The sequence below is a fragment of the Schistocerca americana genome, chromosome 4, assembly GCF_021461395.2.
Source record: "Schistocerca americana isolate TAMUIC-IGC-003095 chromosome 4, iqSchAmer2.1, whole genome shotgun sequence".
NCBI lineage: Eukaryota > Metazoa > Arthropoda > Insecta > Orthoptera > Acrididae > Schistocerca > Schistocerca americana.
Genome location: NC_060122.1, coordinates 539,426,999 through 539,453,469, shown reverse-complemented (window position 1 = coordinate 539,453,469; position 26,471 = coordinate 539,426,999). Strand labels below are relative to the sequence as shown.

At 40.9% G+C, this 26,471-nt stretch overlaps 1 protein-coding gene across 1 annotated transcript in view; it reads right to left on the bottom strand.

The window, feature by feature from the left end:
• The window catches only part of LOC124612389 (roquin-1), a 238,999-nt gene that overhangs the window by 195,513 nt on the left and 17,015 nt on the right, over nucleotides 1-26,471 (bottom strand). Inside the window, exon 3 of the mRNA XM_047140567.1 lies at nucleotides 4,470-4,659. Within this exon, the coding sequence (XP_046996523.1) occupies nucleotides 4,470-4,659 (190 nt within the window). The remainder of the gene's footprint in view (nucleotides 1-4,469; nucleotides 4,660-26,471) is intronic.

Below are 26,471 nucleotides of genomic sequence, written 5' to 3'. Positions count from 1 at the left end.
ATACTGATGGTCACATAGAACAAGAAACATCAGAAAGCAAACATTTCAGTTCAGAAAGTCAAACTCAATATAGTAAACATGCATAATGAAAATCAGAAGACTGATGCAAACATGAATGACGAATACAAGTTTTCGGAATACATGCAAATGTAATGAGCTTGAGAAGAACTCTCAGTGCTGAGGATTTTTTTTAAAAAAAGGAAGAGTCGTCCCACAAACAGTTAGTTACATGTCTGGCTCATCAAACATGTAAACTGCCAAAATGCCATGGGCTTAAAAGAACTGCATTAGGTCATAAAGAAAATAAATCGCAAAGTGTTGCAGAAGAAACAACAATGGCAATGCATATCCCAGATGAAGATGAAATGGGAGATATGATACTGCGTGAAGAGTTTGACAGAGCACTGAAAGACCTAAGTTGAAACAAGGCCCCGGGAGTAGACAACATACCATTAGAACTACTGACACCCTTGGGAGAGCCAGTCCTGACAAAACTCTACCATCTGGTGAGCAGGATGTATGAGACAGGCGAAATTCCCTCAGACTTCAAGAAGAATCTAATAATTCCAACCCCTAAGAAAGCAGGTGTTGACAGATGTGAAAATTACCGAACTATCAATATAATAGAGGGAAACATCCCACGTGGGAAAAATATATCTAAAAACAAAGGAGATGTGACTTACCAAACGAAAGTGATGGCAGGTTGATAGATACACAAACATACACACAAAATTCAAGCTTTCGCAACCAACGGTTGCTTCATCAGGAAAGAGGGAAGGAGAGGGAAAGACGAAAGGATGTGGGTTTTAAGGGAGAGGGTAAGGAGTCATTCCAATCCCGGGAGCGGAAAGACTTACCTTAGGGGGAAAAAAGGACAGGTATAACACTCGCATACACACACATATCCATTCGCACATACACAGACACAAGCAGACATTTGTAAAGGCAAAGAGTTTGGGCAGAGATGTCAGTCGAGGCGGAAGTACAAAGGCAAAGATGTTGTTGAATGACAGGTGAGGTATGAGCGGCGGCAACTTGGAATTGAGGCCTGGCGGGTAACGAGAAGAGAGGATATACTGAAGGGCAAGTTCGGAGATGGGAACTTGCCCTTCAGTATATCCTCTCTTCTCGTTACCCGCCAGGCCTCAACCTCCGCTAATTCCAAGTTGCCGCCGCTCATACCTCACCTGTCATTCAACAACATCTTTGCCTTTGTACTTCCGCCTCGACTGACATCTCTGCCCAAACTCTTTGCCTTTACAAATGTCTGCTTGTGTCTGTGTATGTGCGGATGGATATGTGTGTGTATGCGAGTGTATACCTGTCCTTTTTCCCCCCTAAGGTAAGTCTTTCCGCTCCCGGGATTGGAATGACTCCTTACCCTCTCCCTTAAAACCCACATCCTTTCGTCTTTCCCTCTCCTTCCCTCTTTCCTGATGAAGCAACCGTTGGTTGCGAAAGCTTGAATTTTGTGTGTATGTTTGTGTTTGTTTGTGTATCTATCAACCTGCCACGCTTTCGTTTGGTAAGTCACATCTTCTTTGTTTTTAGATATATTACCAAACTATCAGTTTAATAAGACACAGCTGCAAAATACTAACACAAATTCTTTAGAGACAAATGGCAAAACTGGTAGAAGCCGGCCTCGGGGAAGATCAGTTTGGATTCAGTAGAAATGTTGGAACAGGTGAGGCAGTACAGACCCTGCGAATTATCTTAGAAGAAAGATTAAGGAAAGGCAAACCTACGTTTCGAGCATTTGTAGACTTAGAGAAAGTCTTTGACAATGTTGACTGGAATACTCTCTTTCAAATTCTGAAGGTGGCAGGGGTAAAATACAGGGAGCGAAAAGCTATTTACAATTTGTACGGAAAGCAGATGGCAGTTATAAGAGTCGAGGGACATGTAAGGGAAGCAGTGGTTGGGAAGGGAGTGAGACAGGGTTGTAGCCTCTCCCCGATGCTATTCAATCTTTATATTGAGCAAGCAGTAAAGGAAAAAAAAGAAAAGTTGGGAGTAGGTATTAATATCCATGGAGAAGAAATAAAAACTTTGAGGTTCGCCGATGACATTGTAATTCTGTCAGAGACAGCAAAGGACTTGCAAGAGCAGTTGAACGGAATGGACAGTGTCTTGAAAGGAGGGTATAAGGTGAACATCAACATAAGCAAAATGAGGATAATGGAATGAAGTCAAATTAAGTTGGGTGATGCTGAGGGAATGAGATTAGGAAATGAGAACACTTAAAGTAGTAAAGGAGTTTTGCTATTTGGGGAGCAAAATAACTGATGATGGTCGAAGTAGAGAGGATATAAAATGTAAACTGGCAATGACAAGGAAAGCGTTTCAAAAGAAGAGAAATCTGTTAATGTCAACTATAGATTTAAGTGTCAGGAAGTCATTTCTGAAAGTATTTGTATGGAGTGTAGCCATGTATGGAAGTGAAATATGGATGATAAATAGTTTCGACAAGAAGAGAATAGAAGCTTTCGAAATGTGGTGCTACAGAAGAATGCTGAAGATTAGATGGGTAGATCACATAACTAATGAGGAAGTATTGAATAGGATTGGGGAGAAGAGGAGCTTGTGGCACAACTTGACTAGAAGAAGGGATCGGTTGGTAGGAAATGTTCTGAGGCATCAAGGGATCACCAATTTAGTACTGGCAGGCAGGGTGGAGGGTAAAAATCGTAGAGGGGGACCAAGAGATGAATACACTAAGCAGATTCAGAAGGATGTAGGCTGCAGTAGGTACTGGGAGATGAAGAAGCTTGCACAGGATAGAGTAGCATGGAGAGCTGCATCAAACCAGTCTCAGGACTGAAGACCACAACAACAACAACAACATCCCTTAAGATAAAAAAATTAACTATAAACAACTTAGTTACAAGTTGTCCTGTAAGCTGATAATGTGACAGTTGTGACACTGATACAGACACCAACATTTAGTTAAGTATGCATTATGTAAAATGTCGTATGACTGCAAATCACAAAAAGGATGATGTGAAATGACTATACTACAAAATTATCCCAGTGTGAATTTGGTAAACAAATCCACAAATGTCTAAAGATGTAAGGTTTCTGAACTAGCACAGCAATCAACTTGGTGTAGATATGTTTTCATGGAAATATGAAGACATATTAAAACCATCTGTTGAAAGGAAATTTATGTACCTTGAAAGTGTTTATAATTTCGTAAAAAAAGACATATGCTCCAGTACATGACACTGGAACAGTCACAAAAACCAATCTAAAAAGAAGTGGAAGAACCGGAATACAAACTGAAGAAGACAAACCAAAACTACAATCCTTTGAAAACTGTATGCCAACAAAAGTCAATGAAATACCCAATGCTGAAAACAGCATAAACATTTTAGTTACTTATGGATCATTCTTATTTGCAGATAAAGTAACTGAAAGATTACTCTCAGCGGGTATTCATAAAACAGCATTAACATAAAGGCACACACAGAACTGAATTTGAAGTACTATCTGTGAAACAAAATCATAATACACAGCTCAAGGCTATATTATTACATCTATGATTTATAAACTATTAGTATTCACAGAAATTTATCTGGGGAAGGCACTAGAGATAAAAATGCCATTTTTTACATAATTGAGATGGTGAACTGGAAAAAATGTCAAACTACAACAATTAAATATTACATCCAATACAGAAAACTCATTACATCCCAGGACTTGACATTTATCCACTTGATATATATTGAACTTTAATTACTCTGAAATTAACAGAAATACAGAAAACTCATTACATCCCAGAACTTGACATTTATCCACTTGATATATATTGAACTTTAATTACTCTGAAATTAACAGGTAGGCATTATTTCATGAGTATATACTACTTTATTATTTTTTATACTATAAAAACAATTATTTCTTATTTTCTAAACTTCACGACCAGACTTATGTTCCCAGATGATTAAATCCAGCAAATATCCACCAATATAATCAACAACTTAGGAAATAAAGATAGAAAATATTCACAGAAGTCTTTTTATTCATATATCAACAACGTTAAGATGACACTGTAAATTAAAAAAATTAGAGCAGTTTATATCAACAAACATAACCAAGTAAATCAAGTATGGGGCTACTGTTGCTCAGAAGTGAAAAAACCAAATTAAACTTTAAAAAAGATGCTTATTCCACTATTATGCAACACATAATACCTTATGTAGATACAAGAATCAACATACAGTTATGTCAATGGACATGTCGCACTATTTTCATGTCTCCTATTTTTTGACAGAGTCGAGTGGAATTAATCTGGCATTCATACTGTATTATATTAGTCAAAGTACACAATGTGAACATTCTTTCTAGTTAAGAGTTAATATTTTTGTACACTTAGTCAAGTTTCCAACTTTCATATTTGGATTCTTCCTTTAGTTTACAAAATATGACAATGTTCCATAGTTATCTGCTGCTTCTGTGATCCATACCAGACGAAAATGGTTTTAGGTACAGAGCAAGTTCCTCTATGCATTTTTTTGCTTGTAAATAATGTTCCAAGTCCTCTTCTGTAAGGTGCTTAATGTTGCCACTCCCTTCGCTTTCTGGAATGCTTGCACCCACTAACTGCAGCAGTGCAAAATTTACAGGTAGGTTTTCAATTTCGGTATTGATGCCTGTCTGTAACAGAAAGAACACAAAAAATACCTGTTAAGAATAACATTAAACAATAAGCCATATAGGTATTACACTTGGAAAGTTATACTGAAACCAAGTTAAAGATATAATCAACAATTGTTTAACAACACATTACATAGAGTACATAAGCAATCACAATAAAATAAATAAGTACCAGAAAATGGAGGAACAGAAACGAACATACAATGTGGAAAACACTGGAAAATTGTGAGGATTCAAATGGTTCAAATGGCTCTGAGCACTATGGGACTTAACTGCTGAGGTCATCAGTCCCCTAGAACTTAGAACTACTTAAACTTAACTAACCTAAGGACAACACACACATCCATGCCCGAGGCACCATTCGAACCTGCAACTTTAGCGGTCGCATGGCTCCAGACTGTAGCGCCTAGAACAGCTCGGCCATTCCGGCCGGCTATTGTGAGGATTAAGTGGAGTTTAGATGAGGGGAGGTATTGGTCTGTGTGTGATCACAGAGTAGCCACAAGTTTCCCCAAGTGGTATTCCCTGGTTTCTAGACAAGTTTTAGCATTTTTCCCTGACAAATTTTGAGATCTAAAGGATAAGCAAAGACATAAGTTACAAAAATTTAAGGATTTCTGTATTTCTAAACATGCGAGAAAAAAATCTTAAGTACTAACATCAACATCTTTTGTAATGGATTGTTTTTGGGTGGAGAAAACAAGCCTAATGGTATGTATGTTTCATTAAGACCACTTATTTTATTTCAATAAAATGAAACATATTTGGTGACAAAAATACACATTTCATTGGTGTCGCAAGACAGATTTAAAATACCTTCACTGATTTCAGAAATAATCTCACAAAAAAGTAGGCCTCTTGAAAGAATTGCAGGGAAGAGTTGTGTAAATCAACACTGTAAGTGACTGCCAATAAAATATTGGTTCTGCTATGTCCGTTATTGTCGGTTATTACCCACTGTGTTATGTCCATTATTTTAAAGGTATTGTGTGGTTCTTCTTTCAAGAAATATGTGAATACATAGCGAACGAACTGCCAGCGAAGGCCACAATTTTCTTCTTCTTATCGTCCATACTTCGTAATATATAAACTACTTTCAAAATGCCAAAAATGCATTAGAATGCATAAAATGTCTATAAAACGCCACACTGTACAATGTGTTTGTGGTGAGACAGCCACAGTTCCTGAAATCCATCGCCCATGGCCTCTGGCCCACCAAGGAGCACCACAGTCCTGGGTCCACGAAAATCCGCTGCATTATGCCACACACAAACAGACCTGGGCTGCGGGCAGATTGGTGACACTGGATTCAACGGGCAGAGCCTGCACATTAGTGGGAAACAATGGGCTTCAGATCGGCAAGCCCAATCCGTTATAGATACCTACAGAAATGACCTGCAGTTTTGGCCCGTCATGGAAGTCCACTCATGTGTGTGGCTATTCACATGTCTCAGACACTATGTTGATGAAATGAGACTGTTGAGATGAATCCATACAACAGATAACTTGCATTAATGCTCTGACAATTAATACTAATGAGGATAAGTAGCAAATCACCGAATAGATGATCACTGAGCCACAGACATGCATGCTCCTACAATTAATTTTTGGCCATAGCCTTTGTCAGAAAATGAGAGCACACACACATTCACACAATCAGTCAGATAAAACTCATGCAAACACGACCACCGTATCCAGCCACTGCAACAACAGCCTCTGAGAATCAGACCCAAACAAACCACTCCTCACTGACTCTTATCAGCAACTGCTAGGTTAGTGGCAAGAAGTGATGGCAGTAAGAATGAGGGAGTAGTAGAGAAGCGGCAGATGTACTCAGCTGCGCCCAGCCAGTGACAATACATGACATCTCAGTAAACAATCCATTTCATCTACTGAGACAAAAAAACGAGATTTTTCCAGTGTTTTTTTTTTCCCCTTTTTTCTTTTTCCAAATTTCCCTGACACGTTTGAAATTTCCTGATTTCCAGAACTTGTGGCAACCCTTGATCATTTCATTTTAAATCAGAACTGTGGGCCAGATGTGTGTTGATTTCCAGGGTTTCCAACATGTTGAACTTTTGGCCTCTGTCTGCTAAGTGAAAGGCATAGGGCTGTGGCTGGTTGTTGTGGTCCTCACTAAGCATATGCTTAGCAAATGTGGAGTCATAATTCTGCAACTTCCACCTGCTTTCATGTCACCCAACCTAGATGCTAAGTCTCTGCCTGGCTGACCAATATAAAACTTATCAAAATGAGGACAAGTAATTTTGTATATCCAACTGTTGACTAGCATCTGGGTCCTATCTTCGCTATTGAACATACACTGAGTTGCGGTATTCCTCACTTAGTAGGAAATCCTATAGTTGCATGATTTCAGTGTTTTGTTGAACTCTGCAATTCCTGTCCTAGGTATGGGATTGTATACCACTCCCTGCAGACACTGCAAGGATCAGCAGAAGGAGCATAGAGAAGGGGTATAATTCTCAATTTTGGTTTCCTATGTAAGATATGGGCAGGTGGGGTGAGCTGAAGGCATTGGTTGACACAACAATTATTATTATGTCTAACTCTGCTTTGAAATATTCTTTGGACATAAGAACAGATATGAGACAGTGTGCCACTGAGTGGAAGGATACATGTTAGTGTGTTACTGGGTGTTGTGATCAAAAGGATATTACTGTGTCTGTATTGTAGTTTGACTACAAATTTTGAAGCAAGTTGTTCGTGTACTGTCAGTGGTTGAATCTAGGAAGTTTATGGATATGTGAACTGAATATAAGTTATGAAAAAAATGCAATGAGCTGTCTTGCAGTGCCTGACTGCATCCACAGATTTACATATCTGAACCAGTATTTAATATTTGCATTCAGAGGTTCTTCATTTAAAAATGTTCAAAATTGTCTCTGAATAGTTCAGCTAAAAGTAAAATTATCACTTAATAATCTCTTAGATATATAGGAAACGATTGCCAGTTTTGTTTGTATATCAAAGGGTGTTTTGTTTGTATATCAAAGTGTATACACGGGAGGGGGGGAAGTGGATTTTTCCCGAATTCCTCAGTTTAAAAAACACTTTTTCTTAGATGAAAACAAACTTCTCTGGGTCAAAATGCACTATACCCTAGACATTTTTTCCATGTTAAATGGCAATATACTTTCCCTTGGAGCATTAACACTTGTCAATCTCTTAAATGGTGAAGGTTTTATACATTGGCATAGAACTTCCTGGCATTCTGGAAACAAAAACCAGCAAAAAACAACATGTTTTGGAAAGGTCATTGATTTGCAGAAACATTTACAATGCATATATTTTCATGTTATGAAAATATAAACATTAATTCCACCAAGTACAGCACTGTAGCTTCCGAAGCACTGAAATCTAGATTGCGACGTGCTTTTGGCACCCAATCATTGCTCATACCATGTGATTTCGCCAGTCAATGACAGCAGATGTTACAGCATAGGACATTTGATGTGGTCAACCAATAACAACATCATTGTTAAAAAGCCCGTACACACAAATTGGAAAAGTTAATACACATAGGCAAGCTACAAGAAAAGCAAAGCTTTCACATGTAATATTGGTCTCTAAGATTAATAAACTGCAAGAGAAGCTAAGCTTTCACATATAATATTTATCCTTTTTGTGTGTTACACTTTAAGACAGATCACACAAATGTGATAGAAAATTTTTTAATAACGACATAAATGTCTGATCTTCTGGGTTCGAAACTTTTCTGATGGCCATCCTCAGAGTTGATTTTGAAATGACAGGCAAACGCTCTGTGATTTAAGAAATTCATTGTACATTCTCACACATAGTTCAGCTTGTGTAAAACGGAAATTTATTATGAAAGTAATGTTTTTAAAACAACCATTCGCAATATTTTCCTGCCACTTTTTAGAAATAGGTTCGTTTCAGCAGTTGCCAGAGAGCGCATGGTAACAGGCGCCACAGCGTTTGCGCAGCTATGATGGCGCAGGAAGCCCGTGTGCTCGTATGTGTGAAACATTAAAAGAGCTTAAATTGTGTCATAACAGAAACAAGACATCAGAGGATACTCCAAGAGCATCAAAATTTCGTGAACCATACTAAAATGCATAATTTGGCTTACAGTGCACATTCGTATGTCCAGATTCAGATTAAATTTTCTTGCAGAGTCAGTACTGTGTTATCTCATGTTTGGTTCTTTATTATGGCATAATGTCATACGTGCTACAAGATGAAAAGATACACTTTCAAAATGCAGCAAACAGCTGAAACTAGCCAATAGTGTGGAATTAAACCCTTAAGTTTCAAATAAATTGACTGCCTCAGTGAAAAAGATTAATAAAAGCCAAATTTCTTTAGCAAACCGACAAAAATAACTTCATCGTTCTGCAAGGTGATTAATGCTTGACTGTCAGGAAGATGGAAATAAAAGCTGAAACTAATAACATTTTAGCCTCCCGTAATTATGTGAATGTATTTTAATTCACTTGATGGCTCCCGGCCACAGAAATACGTTTTGTTTTCATTTGACGTGAGGGCAATAAACGAAGAGGAAACAGCAAAATCACTAAACGTAAACAACGGTCACGTGGAGACTACCCACCTCCCCACTACAACTCAGATTGCTCTGTGCATCAGCCCCGGACCTACGATATTTCTGAACTGCGTCAATACTACATTGTGGTTCAGCCCCCGACCTACGATATTTCCGAACCACGGCAATACTACATAGTGGTTTCTTCCTTGCCCCCCTCTCCACCCCCACCTTCCTCCCTCGAGCGTTTGAGGTAGAACGGGAGGGGGGGGTGAAACCGAATTTTTCAATAATATGTTCATTTTGTAGCGCACATCTTTCTGAAGAGTCTGATACACAAAACATGTGTTCGAGGAAATGTAAGACATGTTATTGGGTCTTAAGTGCACCAAAGTGCAGTGGCACGCCTCTTCACACAGCATTCTTCTATCGCACGTCACTGTATTTTACACTGTGGAATTCAAACGTATAATATTTTGTAATGGATGTCATCAAACGGTATTCAGGACAGTGGAAATTAAAATGTCCTGTGGGGTCTCTCCTGCTCCCAGTCGGCCAGTTTGACATCTAGCCCCTCTTTTTCTAAAAAAAAAACCTCACAATTAATATCGGATGGGATTATTTGTAACCCGGAGAACAAGAACTCTTCGGAAAATTTGCACTCTTTATTGCCTATTAGCTAATAACTTCCTTTTTTTTTAATAACATGAAATTAACACATGAAATACATGAAACCAATAAAGACAAGTGACAAGCATGACAGTACACATTTCTTCAATCCTCAAGTCCTAGGATTTTCTCTCTCTCTAACCTTGGTGCCCTTTTCTTCCTGCGGAAGGATCTATTACCTCAGCAAACTTCTTCAAACGTTTTGCCACATGAAAAAATGAAATGTCATTGTCTAATATTGAAAAAGCTGTTAATACAAACAGTAGTCAAGACTGGTGTGTTTTCTCGATCTGATTACGTGTGTTTTGTCACTGTCTGCTAGATAAAACGAAATAGGCCTGTCTAATATTGCAGCAATTGTAACACGCACCAAATAAACAGACTGTTTTAGCACAAATGGTCACCTATTTTTTTTTTGTAACATGACAGCAAATAATTCAGAAAGTACCAATATCAAATGCCTATTAGGCTTACTACAAGCAAAAAGCTTTATGTTCAGAAATAGTTTCACATTCCAGCTTCTGATGCATGAGATAGAAAAGTAGTAACATGAAATGAAATTTTAATATAAATTTGGAATTGTCATATTCTTCCATAATTGTGTGATGTCCCCATTTCTTCTCCTTCCTCGTTCTAACAAACAATCCTGTCAACACTAATTCTGTAACCATTCCAGCCAGTGTCAAAGCGTATTCTCCAGTTAATTTCACTAAACCTGCCACAATCAACTGCTTAGTCATCCCACATTTATTCTCCAGTTAGGCATTATTACCTGTTTGTACAACGCGTTTTCCGTGCTACTCCCAGGATAGAACTTAGGCAGCTGCTACCGGGGTCTGTACAACTGGCTGTTAATGGTGCAGACGTCTGGCCAAAAATTTTCTACCAAAATTTCATTTTCTTGGATACACCGCGAAGATAATACGTAATCTTTCTTATTTGTTATTCCTGTTAGTAGTTTATTTCCACTCTAGCAGTCTGAATCTGTGGATTTCGCTGGTAATTATAACAACCCTTACATTCGCAAACCCAGTCAATCACGTTAAGAAACAACGATTGACATTCACCTGTTCGGCTTTATTCCGCTCAGCTCATATAGCCCCACCCCATTCTGTCTGCATAAAAGTTTAGTTGTAGATGCGACAGGGATTCCTCTGGCGGAGACATGACGTACATTATGCACGCATTCAAAATTCAACTTATGATTCATTCAGAAATAAACTTAGAATATGTTCACAAATGTTTAAAAGCCAACAGGGATGCGTTTCAAAATCATACGGATAATTGATAGACCATTGTGCGCTGGATACTACGCGCTTTGTGAAAAAAGGCCTTTTCCTCAAGAATATGAATTCTTGCCACCCGGAGCAGATACCCAGGTTTGCCATTGAATCTGGCAGCTTCTGCGCGCCAGTATAATTTTTCCGGGAAGCTTCTTGACGCTTGATGCTCGCTGCTACTGCTACTGCTTATACAGCTAACAGCAACTCTTCTGTAGCCAGAAACGGAAGCGACTCAACTGCACATGCGCATGAGCCCGCTCACAATTGCTCAAACGAATCTAATGTAAACAGTTGTGACGTCATGCTCATAGGACGCAATTTGTTGTTGTGAAGCATTGCACAGTCTTCCTAAAGCCTTTGACACATTTTGCTGTTGGCAGACACTTGTATGAGCACTGTGTCTTGTTGTTGTATATGGCACATTTCTTTTGCTACTTAAGTTTTATTTTCATTTTTTTCCCTCGTTCATGTTTTATTGCTGCAATATTATTCTTCAGTAGCAGGATACAGTAATATCATTTGTTAGAGTATTGTTTCTTACCAGTCAAAATTACAAAAATTTAACTGAAAACTAAAACAAAACAAAAAATTTGCGGAATTCTAAAAAATTGCCAGTTTTTCCCGGTTTTCTCCCGGATGAAAAAATTCCCGTGCTTTTCCCGGATCTCCAGGTTGTCCCAGGTCGTATACACCCTGTACAAAGTACTGAACAGTATTTGGCGCATTTTGCAGTCATCAGACACTTGGGTGTGCACTGTCTTTTATTGTTGTAAATAGCGCGTTTTCTTTGCAATTAAAGTTTTATTTTGGTGTTATTCTCTCTTCTACGTTTTATTGCTAGTTACAAAAATTTAGCTCAAAACTAAAATAATGAAAAATTCCCAAGTTTCGAGGGACATATATACCCTGTATAACCTCCAGCCTTTCCAGTAATCTGCTCTCACACTTACTATGTTATCTTGTGACAGCCCCTTTACGTCTGCTCCAAAATAATCTCACTTCTTGCCCCCCTTATAATTATACTGATGTGACTCTTTCCTAATTTTATTTCAAACATGGAAAATCCAGGATGGAATGTAACAATAGGATGGAATGTTGTTACTTTCTTATTTTATTGCATTAATTTCACAGTGGAAATGATTCTAAAACACTGCATTAAGCACATGGACTAACACAAAAGTTTCTTAAATAATGGTATTAATACGGGGTGTAAATTCTGCGTTATATATTCTTGGATGAGGCATTAACCATAAATGGGGCAGTTATAAGAATGAATTAAAGCTGCAGACACCTTCAACATACTATTAATCTAAACTGTTTCAAAGGCCGGAGTTCATAAGTTTCTCTTAAGAGTTTTAAAACCCTCCACCGATTGCGGAAAAAATGCAAAATGTTGTCACTGATCAAATATGGCAGAAAGAAAAGAAAATCCGAGTTTAACATCCAGTCGCCACTCAGATCATTAGATACAAAATCTACGAAAGGCTGAGTATGGAAACTGCCCATTAGCTATGAAACCAACCTGCCAATTGTCTTGCGTGATGTAAGGAAATAACAGAAGAGACAAATCAAGATAGCAGATGGGGAATAGAATCCAGCACTACGCGAATAAGGGGACAGCACCATAATAAACACCCTACCACTCGATATTCAATTATGAAGACTGTAGCTCTGTAGTTAGAAAGTGATCAAAATACAGATGGATATCAGAATGCACACCACCACATCAGTCATACACTGGTAAGCAATATATCACAGATGACAATATTTTACAGATTATAGGGGGCCTGAGATGTTTCTAGTCTTGACAGCCCATAAATCAGTAAGTATTATTGTAACAAAGGATCTGCCAGTGAATCTCATTGGTTCACAGTAAGCAATTATGTATGGACCACAAGTGGGATCACAACTAATTCTATTAAAAAGCACTAAACAGAAAACTTCAAATTGGCTACTGAATTATCAATAAACATTATACTACATGAGATTCATTTCCATAGATGTTGCTTTGTTACAGGCAACTAGAGACTAATTCCCACATGACTCAAGTGGAAATCTGATGTAAGATGTGATATATTCACGTCTATGGAGGAGAAGGATTTTTCCTACAATTTAACAGATTAATTGGACTTGGGAGTGTAAATTCTGCATGACTAATTCATGGAAGTTTATTCCATCTATGTAACAAAGTGAAAGGCGGTTTGTTTTTTGCTACACACATTTTACTTATTTCAGTTGTGAAGCACCTTTAGTGACCTGTAATACACATTTGCTTATGTTTATATAGTAGTTACCAATATATTACTATACTACATTTCCTCTTGCTTTTCAGATGACAAATAACTTTTGCAACATAAGTTTCATGAGGTTAAATTATCATTTGTTCTGATTTCTGCTGTTATTATTCAATGTTTGTGTTGTGACAGTGCCACGACATTTAACAGTGCCGCCACGACAGTACGCGCAAAAGGCGATAGAGGCGCTCCGCAACTTGGCTGAGCGCGGGAGCGCCACCTAGCTACGAACGGCGCCGGCCGCATGTCACGGCACGGCAGTCGACTAAGAGATACTGAGTTGTTATCATGTAACAAGTTATTGTTTCTAAGTGAGTGTGTTTGAATATACACGCAATTATTGGTGATTAAAGGTTGTAACACTTTTTGGCGATGAGGTCGGATATTTTCACTGCGTTGTGGATTTGTGTGTTCGTGACGGGGCAGACATGGAACAGCTTATGCAAGCGCTCATTGAACAACAAACATAGCTGACGGCTGCTATTCAGGCGTTGTCGACGTCGCTTACTCATCGTCTGTCTTCCTCTTCTCCGCCTGCTATTCAGGCGTTGTCGACGTCGCTTACTCATCGTCTGTCTTCCTCTTCTCCACCTCCATTCCCTCCCTACGACGAGGCTGCTGAAGATTGGGAGGATTATGAGAAGCGTTTGCGGCAACACTTCTTGGCTTTCGGCGTTGTCGACGCTCCTATGTGTAAGTCGTTATTTCTATCTTGGATTTCCCCACGGATCTATCAGCTGCTATCTCAGTTAGCCCCTCTGCGGGAACCTGCCTCTCTGTCCCGCCAAGAAACGTGTGACTTATTTTCTAACTATTACCAAAAAAACACCCACGTCGTTGCCGCCCACGTAGCGTTCTACCGGTGTCGTACACAGCCCCATCAATCTTACTGGGCTTGGGCGGCGGAACTACATGGTCTGAGTAGGAAATGTCAGTTTGTCACGGACACTCATCATGAGTCTTATGCTGATTCAATGGTTAGGGATGCTATTCTACGGCTGGCTCCCGATAAAGAAGTTCGGCAACGTGCCCTACAACTGCCAAACCCGTCGTTGTAAGAAGTTCTAAGCATCGCTCAATCCTTTGAAGTCTCTCACGCTGCTGGCGCGCAAATAGACGTGTGGTGTGATGTAGGCGCTGTACAGTCAACTTTCGACACGGACAACGAAGATGTGGCGGTGGTTCACTCGCGTAGACAACGTCGCGTTGGGCCGCAACGCTCGCAGCAAAAACAGCAACCACAGAAGCAGGCTCGTTCCGCACTTCCTTCTCGTCCACGTTGTTTCGTACAGCATGACAGGGCCGCGTGTCCAAAATGTTGGGCCACATGTAATTCACGTAGGAAAAAAGGCCACATTGCTTCTGTGTGTCAGTCCCCTAAAGTTCCTGTTGACGAGGACGAGGCATTGGACATGGATGTTAACTGTGTGCTTCCTCAAACAAATAAGCTGTTTGTTACTGTTCGTGTTCTGGATAAAGACATTCGCATGCAAGTGGACACTGGCTCTGCAGTAACTCTCATTAATTTTCGCACGTATTTGGAGTTGGGCTCCCCTCCCTTGTCTCCGGTTACGCGAAATCTGAGAACTTATAATAAACAGAAAATTCCTTTCATTGGCCAGTTTGATGCTTCCACTGCCTATAAGTCTGTTGTTAGGCCCCTCACGTTTTATGTGGTGGATCATGCGGGCACTGAAAACCTGTTCGGTTATGATGCTTTCCAGTTGTTCGGGTTCTCCATTGATGATGATGTGCACCTCATATCTGAGGATATTCTGAATCAACAGCTGGATGGATTGTGTTCTGAATTTTCGTCTGTGTTCTCTGCTGGTCTGGGTCGTGCCAAGGATTCTGAAGCCCACATTACTCTTAAACCTACAGCTCGCCCTAAGTTTTTCTTGGAACGCCCTATTCTGGTGGCGTTACGTGCACCTGTCAAGGCTGAGATAGACAGGTTAATAGCTTCATGGATTCTCCTTCCTGTTACCTCCAGCGAATGGGCATCGCCAATCGTGGTGGTTTCTAAACCAAACGGGAGTCTGCGATTGTGTGGCGATTTTAAAGCCACCGTCAATGCTCAGAGCCTCATTGACACTTATCCTCTTCCCCGTCCTGAGGAGTTATTTACCAAGCTCGCTGGGCGCCAGTTCTTTTCCAAACTTGACTTATCGGAGGCGTACCATCAGTTGCCGTTGGTTGCTTCTTCCAAGGAATTTCTCGTCATCAACACTCCTTGTGGGTTGTATCAGTACCAGCGGTTACCATTTGGCGTCGCTAGCGCGCCGGCCATTTTTCAGCGGTTTTTGGAACAGCTCACGGCTTCCGTTCCCGGCTGCATAAACTATCTGGATGACATTGTTGTCACGGGGGCCTCCACTGAGGAGCACCTTCGCAATTTGCGTTCACTGTTTCGGGTTTTGCATTCGGCTGGGTTGAGGTGCAATTTGGACAAGTCACAGTTCTTCCAACCCTCCATTGTGTATCTTGGTTTCCACTTGTCCCATGAGGATATACGTCCTCCACATCAGCACGTTGCGGCCATTAACGCTCTACCCCGGCCGTCTACGGTCAAATACCTTCAGGCGTTTCTAGGCAAGATTGCTTATTATCACAAATTCATTCCATCCGCGGCGGCGGTAGCTCATCCTCTGCATCAGCTGTTACGCAAAAACGTCCCTTTCTGTTGGTCCGTTGAGTGTGAGCAGGCTTTTGTCTGCCTGAAGGCTCATTTGCAGTCGGCGCCTTGTCTTACCACATTCCGTCCAGGTCAGCACTTGGTTCTGGCGACTGACGCGTCACAGTATGGCCTAGGGGCTGTTCTCGCCCATCGGTACGAGGATGGGTCGGAACGACCCATCGCCTATGCTTCCAAGACCCTTAACGATGCGCAACGGCGTTACTCTCAAATCGAAAAGGAGGCGCTCGCTATCATTTATGCTCTAAAAAAGTTCAGCGTTTTTTTGTATGGTTCTAAGTTTCACCCCATCACCGACCACAGCCGCTGGTCTCTCTGTTCAGCCCATCGGCGTCGCTTCCGGATAAAGCAGCTCACCGCCTGCAACATTGGGCCTTATACTTGTCTCGTTTTCACTATGAGATTCACTACCGCCCCACGGTCCAGCACGCCAACGCTGACGTATTGTCGCGATTGCCGATGGGCCCCGACCCGGTTTTCGATCGTGATGAACTACTCTGTTTCCACATTGATGAGGAAGAACGTCGTGCGGTCGAGGGTTTTCCATTTACAGGTTCGCGGGTCGCGTCGGCTACTGCGCAGGACCCGGTCCTGCGTCAGGTAATCGGTTTTGTTCAACGGGGTTGGCCGGACAGGACCAAGGGCCGGGCATCGGATCCCCTTCGCAACTACCATGCCTTGCGCCTTCGTCTGTCTGTTCAGCGTGATTGTGTTGTTGTTCTGGCCACGGATGGCGCATCTCCACGGGTCGTGGTGCCAGCCTCTCTTCGCAAAGATGTTCTCAAACTGTTGCATGAAGGCCATTGGGGCATTTCTCGGACTAAGTCCCTGGCCCGCAGGCACGTTTATTGGCCCGGTATTGATTCGGACATCGCCCACATGGTTGCAGCGTGTGGTCAGTGTTCTCAACAACTGGCTGCACCTCGTACAATGCCCTCTCCATGGCCTGATCCGGTGCAGCCATGGGAATGGGTGCACGCTGACTTTGCCGGCCCCTTCCTCGGTACTTATTGGCTACTGTTGATTGACGCCTTCTCGAAGTTTCCGTTTTTTGTTCGATGTCCGTCGCCCAACACTGCGGCGGCGACGCTGGCTTTGTCCAAAATCTTTGCACTAGAAGGTCTTCCATCCACGATCGTCACGGACAATGGCCCTCAGTTCTCTTCGCAGGCCTTCCGTGGTTTTTGTACTGGACAAGGGATTCATCATGTTACAGCACCGCCCTTCCATCCGCAATCGAATGGGGAGGTCGAGCGCCTTGTCCGCACTTTCAAAAGCCAGATGAAAAAATTCCTTAGTGATTTTTCCACAGATGACGCTCTGCTGCAATTTCTGAGTTCTTATCGCTTCACGGCTCTGGGTGATCGCAGCCCTGCTGAACTCTTGCATGGCCGCCAACCGCGCACTCTACTGCACCTGCTTCACCCTGTCAGGCCATGTGCTGTGTCCCCCTGTGCGGGAAAATACTCGGTGGGTGCCGACGTGTGGGCACGAGGGTATGGATCTCGCCCTAAATGGATTCCAGGGGTGGTCAAGGCTCTTCGCGGCCGCCGGCTTTGTGAAATACGTATGGACGATGGCATGGTTGTTCGCCATTACGACCAGATGCGCCCACGAGTGGTGGCCACGCCGGTGCCACCGCCCCTTCCTTCGTCTCCACCAGCCCGAGAAGCCAGTCCTGTCGCTGCTGCTGATCTACCGTACGTGTTGATGCAGCCGACGTCGCTACCGCGTCCGAGTACGCCGGAACCAGCCGAAGTCGCGATGCCGCCTTCTCCGGGACCCATCTCACTGGACCACACCCCCAGGTCCACGACACCTATGGAAGCTGCTCCGGAGTTTTCACCCATCATCTCGACCAGGAGGCACGTTCCATGCACGCGCTTCCGTCCTGGACATTTTCGACCATACTCTCGCATGTCTCTCCATGGGATCTTCTCGGGGCCTCACAAGAGGCCATGGATGTCTCCGCACTGTCCATGTCTCCAAGGAAGTGAGTGTGGGGTTTTTTTTTTTTTTTTTTTTTTTTTTTTTTTTAGGGGGGAAAAGTGTTTGCTACACACATTTTACTTATTTCAGTTGTGAAGCACCTTCAGTGACCTGTAATACACATTTGCTTATGTTTATATAGTAGTTACCAATATGTTACTATACTACATTTCCTCTTGCTTTTCAGATGACAAATAACTTTTGCAACATAAGTTTCATGAGGTTAAATTATCATTTGTTCTGATTTCTGCTGTTATTATTCAATGTTTGTGTTGTGACAGTGCCACGACATTTAACAGTGCCGCCACGACAGTATGCGCAAAAGGCGATAGAGGCGCTCCGCAACTCGGCTGAGCGCGGGAGCGCCACCTAGCTACGAACGGCGGCGGCCGCATGTCACGGCACGGCAGTCGACTAAGAGATACTGAGTTGTTATCATGTAACGAGCTATTGTTTCTAAGTGAGTGTGTTTGAATATCCACGCAATTATTGGTGATCAAAGGTTATAACAGTTTGTTGTCCCGGAGATGTATTTACTCGGTCGGCATACTACAGATGGCCAATTTTTGGTGGCGTCGAAGACATCTATTTATGAAGCTTTGTACCTGGGATGTTATCTTTTCATCCATTTTCCAGCTTTCACTGGCGTACAAAAGGACAGCCTTCACACTTGTATTAAAAATACGGATTTTTGTTTTGTACGTGATATTTCTATTTTTCCATACCGGATACAATTGTATGAAAGCAGCATTTGCCTTTTTAATGCGGTTTTTCACGCCATCTCCAGCTCCACCATCTTCCGCCACTATACTACCCAGATACAGTAATGAGTTGACAGTCTCCACCCGCTGCTCACCTATTAACAATGGCACCTCCATGTTCCCTGAATTTACTCTCATTTCCTTTGTTTTGCCTATATTTATCTTGAGGCCAGCAGTCTCTGCTTCTTCTTTCAGCAAGTTTAATTTAGCTTGCATATCAGTCAGCCTTGGAGCTAGTAAAACTATGTCGTCTGCAAAATCCAAATCCTCCAGACGTTCGTGGATCCCCCACTGGATTCCTCGTCTCCTGCCTGCCGTGACTCTTCTCATAACAGAGTCTAGAACGAGTAAAAAAAGTGTTGGTGACAAAATGCAGCACTGACGGATTCCAGGTGTTACTTTTATGGGCTCTGTCATATTTCCCTTGTGGAGTACGCAGCATTTGTAGCCATCATATAGATCTTTTATGATGTTTAAAATCTTCTGTGGTATGCCATACTTCCGCATACCTGCCAGAGCACTTTATGTTTCACGGAATCGAAGGCCTTTTGAAAATCAATGAATGCCAGGTACATAGTTGCTTGGAATTCTTTGCTTTGCTCTAAAATGATCCTAACAGTGTTAATGAGATCAACACAACTGCATTGTGCCCTAAAACCAGCCTGTTCTTTACGCAGTCGCTTTTCAAGGGATTCTTTAATTCTGTTTAAAACAATTCTGGTGAGGACCTTACTGGGCACTGACAACAATGTAATACCACGCCAGTTGTTACAGTCTGACAAATTTCCCTTTTTTGGGAGCTTTACCACCAAACCATTTTTCCACTCCTTTGGAGATTTCTCTTCAAGCCAAATATGCCTCAGCAAAGGATGGAGCATTTTAACAGTACTTTCAATATCAGCTTTTAAGAGCTCCGGTGCTATGTTGTCTAGGCCTGGAGCCTTTGTATTTTTTAGAGTTTTCACGGCAATCCTAATTTCGTCCATTGTGGGGCACTGCTAATTTATATCTTGATCTTCTTCGACTTCCTCTGGAGCATCTCTTACTTGTTCCTCTTGGTTGTCTTCACAATTTAACAGTTCCTTGAAGTGCTCCTCCCATCTCTGTAGCTGTGCCTGTTGAGTTATAAGCATCACCCCATCCTTGTTCTTAACTGGTCCTTCATGTCTGAAGTTCTTCATTGACAACCGTTTGGTAATATTGTAGAGCTCTTTCATATTTCCTTGTCTACGGATTCATTATGGGTGGTACTGACAGATAGTGTCATGTGAACTAGTTTTGAACACGTTTTCCAGAAACAGGCTTCAACAGCTGGTTCAACAGCCCACATGAAGTGGAAATATTGTAGACCTTAAAGCTTCAAACAAACCTTACCTTTCAGCGGTGTCAGTATAGGGACATGGATTAGTGACCACAATATAACTGTGGTGATGGTTAATAAAGTTAATAAATCAATCAAGAAAGCTAAGAGAGTACTTTTGCTAGAAAGACCAGACAAACAGTTACTAGCATCCCACTTAGATGAAAGTATGATGGAAGCAGAGGAATTATGGGCAAAGTTTAGATGAATTGTGAATCACATTCTAGAGAAGTATGGCTGAATAAGTGGATTAAGGACAGAAAAGACCCACTGTGGTTTAATAAGAAAATCTGGAAAATGCTGAAGAAGTGAAGACTGTCGCACTCTTGGGTCAAATGAAAATGCACAAATGACGACAGGCAAAGTTAGCACAGAGCCATGCATCTGTAAGACGACTCATGCATGGTGCATACAACTACCACCACCATATCTTAGCAACGGATCTAGCTGAGAAACCAAGAAAATTCTGACCCTACATAAAATGGCTAAGCAGGTCAAAGGCTTCTATCCAATCACTTCTTGACCAATATGGTGTGCCCGCCCATCATTTAAGAAATCATTCATGCAGGAGGATTGTACAAACATATTGTCGTTTGACCATCGCACAGATTCCTTATAAAGGACATAATAATAGGCATCCCTGGTGTAGAGAAGCAACTGAAATAGTTAAAAGCAAGCAAGTCACCAGCTACAGCCCCTATTCTGTTTCACAGAGTGTCCTCTACTGATTGGCCCCTTCATTAGCTTGTCAATATCACAAATCTCTCGCCCAAAGCAAAGTCCCAAGACTGGAAAAAAGCTCAGGTAACTCCTGCACATAATAAGTTAAAAGAATGGAATGAACCTGCAAAATCACAGACCCATGTCCTTAAAATGGGTTTGCTGCAGAATTCTTGAACATATTCTCATTTCGAAATAATAAATTTTCTTGAGATGGATTTAGAAAATATTTCTCAAGTAAAACTCAGATTGCCCTTTTCTCACATATCTTGTGAACTATGGATGAATGGGAACAGCAGACTATATATTCCTAGATTTCTAAGGCATTTGACACAGTGCTCCACTGCACACTGTTAACAAAGGTACGAGCGTATGGAATAAGTTTCCAGGTATGTGAGTGGCTCAAAGACTTTTTACACCAAATCACCCAGTACACTGTCCTCAATAGAGAGTGTTCATCAGAGACAACAGTATCATCAGGAGTGGCCAATGGAAGTGGGATGAGACCGCTCTTATTCTTTACGTGCGTAAATGATCTGACAAACAAGATGAGCAGCAATAGGAATGTGTCATTGTTGGAGTGACTGTAGAAGAACACAATATGACTCAGACAAAATTTCTAGTTGGTGTAATAAGTAAATGCAGATGAACCGGAAGAACAATCCTATCGTGTTGGAATACAGCATTAGTAGCAAACTGCTTGACAAAGTCACACTGATTACCTTTCTAGGCATAACAATGTGAAGTTATATGAAACGTAACAAGCACCTAAGGATAATAATAGGGAAGGCAAATGGTAGACTTTGGTTTGCTGAGAGAATTTTAGGAAAGTGTAGTTCATTTCTAAAGAAGATGGTGTATAGAACACTAGTGTGACCCATTCTTGAGTACTGCTCAAGTGTTTGAGATTCCCACCATGTTGGATTAGAGGCACTGCTGCAATACAGAGGGAAGCTGCTACATTTGTTACAACGAGGTTCAATCAACACGTGAGCAATACATAGATGTTTCCTGAGCTCGCATGAGAATCACTGGAGGGAAGATGACATTCTTTTCATGGAAAACTAGTGAGAAAATTAAAGAGTACCACCAACTTACATTTCATGTAAGGACAAGAAAAAAAAAAACAATAAGAGGAATTAGCACTCATATGGAGGCATACAGGCAGTGGTTTTTCTCTCATTATATTTTAAAGTGGAACAGGAAAGGAAGTTAATATTACTCCGCCACACACCATATGCTGGCCTGCAGAGTCTGTATGTATGTAGATGTAGAATGACCTTACAAATGACAGAGGTAATGTAATGTCACAGTTGAGATGAAGAATGGAGATTATCTGAGGATCTCTTGCATCTGACTACTGACTTTTTAAAAAACAACAACAACATTGTTTCCAACAGAAGTTTTAAGAATTACCAATCAACTACTAGAAGTGTGTACTTTCTCTTTGAATAATAAGAAACAACTCTGCAAGACAAAAGCTTACACACCCAGATGGTATGGCTTACCAAAAGTGCACAAGCTAGAGATTCCTTTGAGACCTCCTACCCACAAGGTGACCAGATATTTAGCCTCAATGCTGCCACTCTACATTGGTAGAACTGAGTGTTACACTAAAATCTCAGCAATATTTGTCGAGTCACTAAAAGACATGAACATGGGCCCAGGTAGATATAGATTTCAGTTTTTTTATTTTTTTTTTATTTTTTATTTTATTTACAATGATTCCTGTGAATGAAGACATTTCACAAACAGAACATATTTTCTGATTGATATAGTAGCTTTATTTAGACTTTGTCTCATTACAACCTATTTTTAGGACAACAATGAATCTTACAAGCAAATTGATGAGGAGGCCATGGACATCCCTCTTAGTCCAGCTGTTGCCAATTTGTTTACAGTGATTTCTAAACAGGGGGAATTCAAACAAACACTACAGGACCACTCAAGTTTTATCGCTACTTGGATGATAACTTCGCATTACATACATGTGGTGAAGAGCACTTGGATATATTCTTGGTAATCTCAATAATATGAATCCATCCAAAAATTCAATTTACAGTGGAGAAAGAAAGCAGCGCGCAATTTAATTTTCTGGCTGTATTAGTAAGCAGATGACGAAAAAGAACCACCATTAAAAACTGAAAAATGAAATAAGCAAGTTGGTTTATTTACAAGTTGAGTTTAATTACTTACTGTTGGTTTACAAGTAAAATTATTACCCCGGTAAGAGGATGGAACGACCTCTCAATCCAAGAAGAGAGAAAACCAGCACTAATAAGGAACAAATTCTACCAACTGGAACTCTACATGGAAATACCCTCTGTTACAAACCATATGAAGGCCTACAGAGTATGGATGTAGGTAACTGTTTGAGAGAACAAAACATAGTTCATTTCGTTGTGATCTAATTCACAATGTCGCTACACTGCTGGGTTATCAAACAACATATATTATTTCTTTATGTGCATAGATATCACCTGCCCTGACATGGGCGGACTGGCACACTTTGATTTTCTTCATAGTTACCCTAAAGCAATACAATGCACTTCTCAAAAATACTCGAAAAATCAACTTTGAAGATTTCTTAGCACTGTTAAGTAAATAACTTTTAGCCTTTTTCAACATAGCCGCCTGTAGTTAAGTGGAAAGCATTCTAGCCTTATAAATACAGGGTCACTGGTTCGATTCTTGCTAAAAGTGATCTTAGGTTTGACCTCTATATTTATTAACAAATTAAAATGTTAAACATTCTTAATTAGTTACCAATTTTATATCTATTAACCATGTGTCAATTATTATTTCAGTACATAAATAAAATGATAAATTTGAACAATACAATAATACATATAAATAGTCTGGCCTCAGCAGCCACAGACAGTTGTCATGTGCATGCGAGTTGTGCTAGTGTGAGTCTACATTAAAAGAAGACCTTTTGGCCGAAAGCTACTTGTTTAGCATTCTTTCTGTTGTGCCTATCTGTGACTCAGCATCTCCACTATATGGTGAGTAGCAGTCCATCCTTTTTATAATACTGTCACTAATATACATCCTGGATTTTCCAGTGTTCAATAATAAATACAAAATTTGGATAAAAGTTACGATATTCAAAATGCTTTATACACTGACAAAAAAGGCAACACTAAGGAAGAATTGTGCAACACAGACGAAAGTTGGCGAGTGTGTTTCTACACATTAAAGATGACGTCTATTCAAATTTCATGCTAGACATATAAGAGTGGCACTAGTAGCGGATACATCTACAAGGATACTCTGCAAATGACAGTTAAGTGCCTGGCAGGGGTTTATCGAACCACCCTAACAATTCTCTATTATTCCAATCTTTTATAGTGTGCAGAAAGAACGAACACCTATAGCTTTCCGTACCAGCTCTTATTTCCCTTATTTTATCGTGATGATCGTTTCTCCCTATGTAGGTCAGTGTCAACAAAATATTTTCACATTTGGAGGAGAGAGTTGGTGATTGGAATTTCGTGAGAAGATTCCATCGCAACAAAAATGCCTTTGTTTTAATGATGTCCAGCCCAAATTCTGTATCATTTCAGTGACACTCTCTCCCATATTTCACGATAATACAAAACTTGCTGCCCTTCTTTCAACTTTTTCGATGTACTCAGTCAATCCGATCTGGTAAGGATCCCACACAACAATATTCTAAAAGGGGACGGACAAGTATAGTGTCGGCAGTCTCCTTAGTAGATCTGTTACATTTTCTAAGTGCCCTGCCAATAAAACACAGTCTTTGGTTAGCCTTCCCCACAACATTTTCTGTGTGTTCCTTCCAATTTAAGTTGGATACAAATCAGATTTGCTTCAAATACTTGCTGTAATGGTCATAAGCATTACTTAGCTTTGAGACTGGATGTGGTGAACTAATGTTAATCAAGCATGTATTTAAAGCTACAGAGACACCATTATCAACACCATCTACATCTACATCAATACTCCGCAAGCCACCTGACGGTGTGTGGCGGAGGGTTCCTTGAGTACCTCTATCGGTTCTCCCTTCTATTCCAGTCTCGTATTGTTCGTGGAAAGAAGGATTGTCGGTATGCTACTGTGTGGGCTCTAATCTCTATTATTCCTCACTGCATTTAAATGAGGTTGCCTAATAGGACTATGAGAAGCTTGATGATCCTTCTGTGACAGTGTGCAAAAACTTGGCAGGAATGTAGCTACCATAACTTGATTGCTGGCAGTGGTGGTCACGAGAATGTACAGTCGCAAGAAGGCCAGGCTCCAGGTGGCCACATGCCGCTACCAAGAGGGTAGACCATCATGTTTGGCGAATGACTCTGACGCATCATACTGCATCTGCAGCAGATATTTGCATAGCAGTTGCCACCACACTGATACAATGAACTGTTACAAATCAGTTGTTTCAAGGACAGTTCCAACCAGCCCTGTAGCATGCATTCCACTGACCCCAAACCACTATCATTTGCTACTTCAGTGGTGTCAAGCAAGAGATCGCTGTGTGGCAAGGTGGAGGTCTATTGTGTTTTCTGAAGAAAGCTGGTTTTGCCTTGGTGCCAGTGATGGCCATGTCTTGGTTAGGAGGAGGCCAGGTGAGGACCTGGACCCAACCTTTCTGTGTGCTACACACAGTGGACCTATACCTGGAATTATGGTCTGGGGTGCGGGTTCAAATGGCAGCAGGAGAACTCTCGTGGTTATACTGAGCACCATGACTGCAAAACTGTATGTCAGTCTGGTGATTTGATTCTTGTTTTCCAACAAGGTAACTCTTGTGCACATACCCCTGTTGTAACTCAATGGAAACTACAGAGTGGTGACATGATGCCTTGGCCTGCTAAATCACCAGATCCATCTCTAGTCGAGCACATATGGAATACCAATGGACGACAAACCCTATGTCATCCACAACCAGCATCAACTGTCATTGTATTGACCAATCAAGAGCAACAGGCATGTAACTCCATCCCACAAACTGACATTTGGCACCAGACCAACAATGCATGAACATTTGCATTTACCATTCTGGCAGTTACACTGTTTACTAATATACCAGCATTTCACATTTGCAATTACTTATCTAATGCTTACATTAATAATGTATTCCCAAAGTTTCATTACTCTACATAAATTATTATTTGGTGTTCCGATTTGTTCACTGTCAGTGTATTTACCAGCACTCACAATTCTTCAAAGTAAACTTTGCTGCTGAGAGTGTTTTTTACTTTAAGAAATTTAGGTCCCTAGTTGCATACCTTCTCCTTTTTTACCTTTTGTTATTCTTGTTCATTTCACTGTATATTCCAGTTTTTCATTCTTATCCCTTTGATTGTATCTCCCATCACTGTTTTTATTTCTTATACTATTTCCATTCTTTTTCTGACATTTGGTGTACTTCTCTAGAATTTTCTTCCTTATTTACGATTCGCTAAGCTTGCCAAATGATGGTGTAGTGTAACTACTAGGCTCACAGTCAAGAGAGATCAGATTCAGTCATCTTTCTGGCTGTAATTGTATAA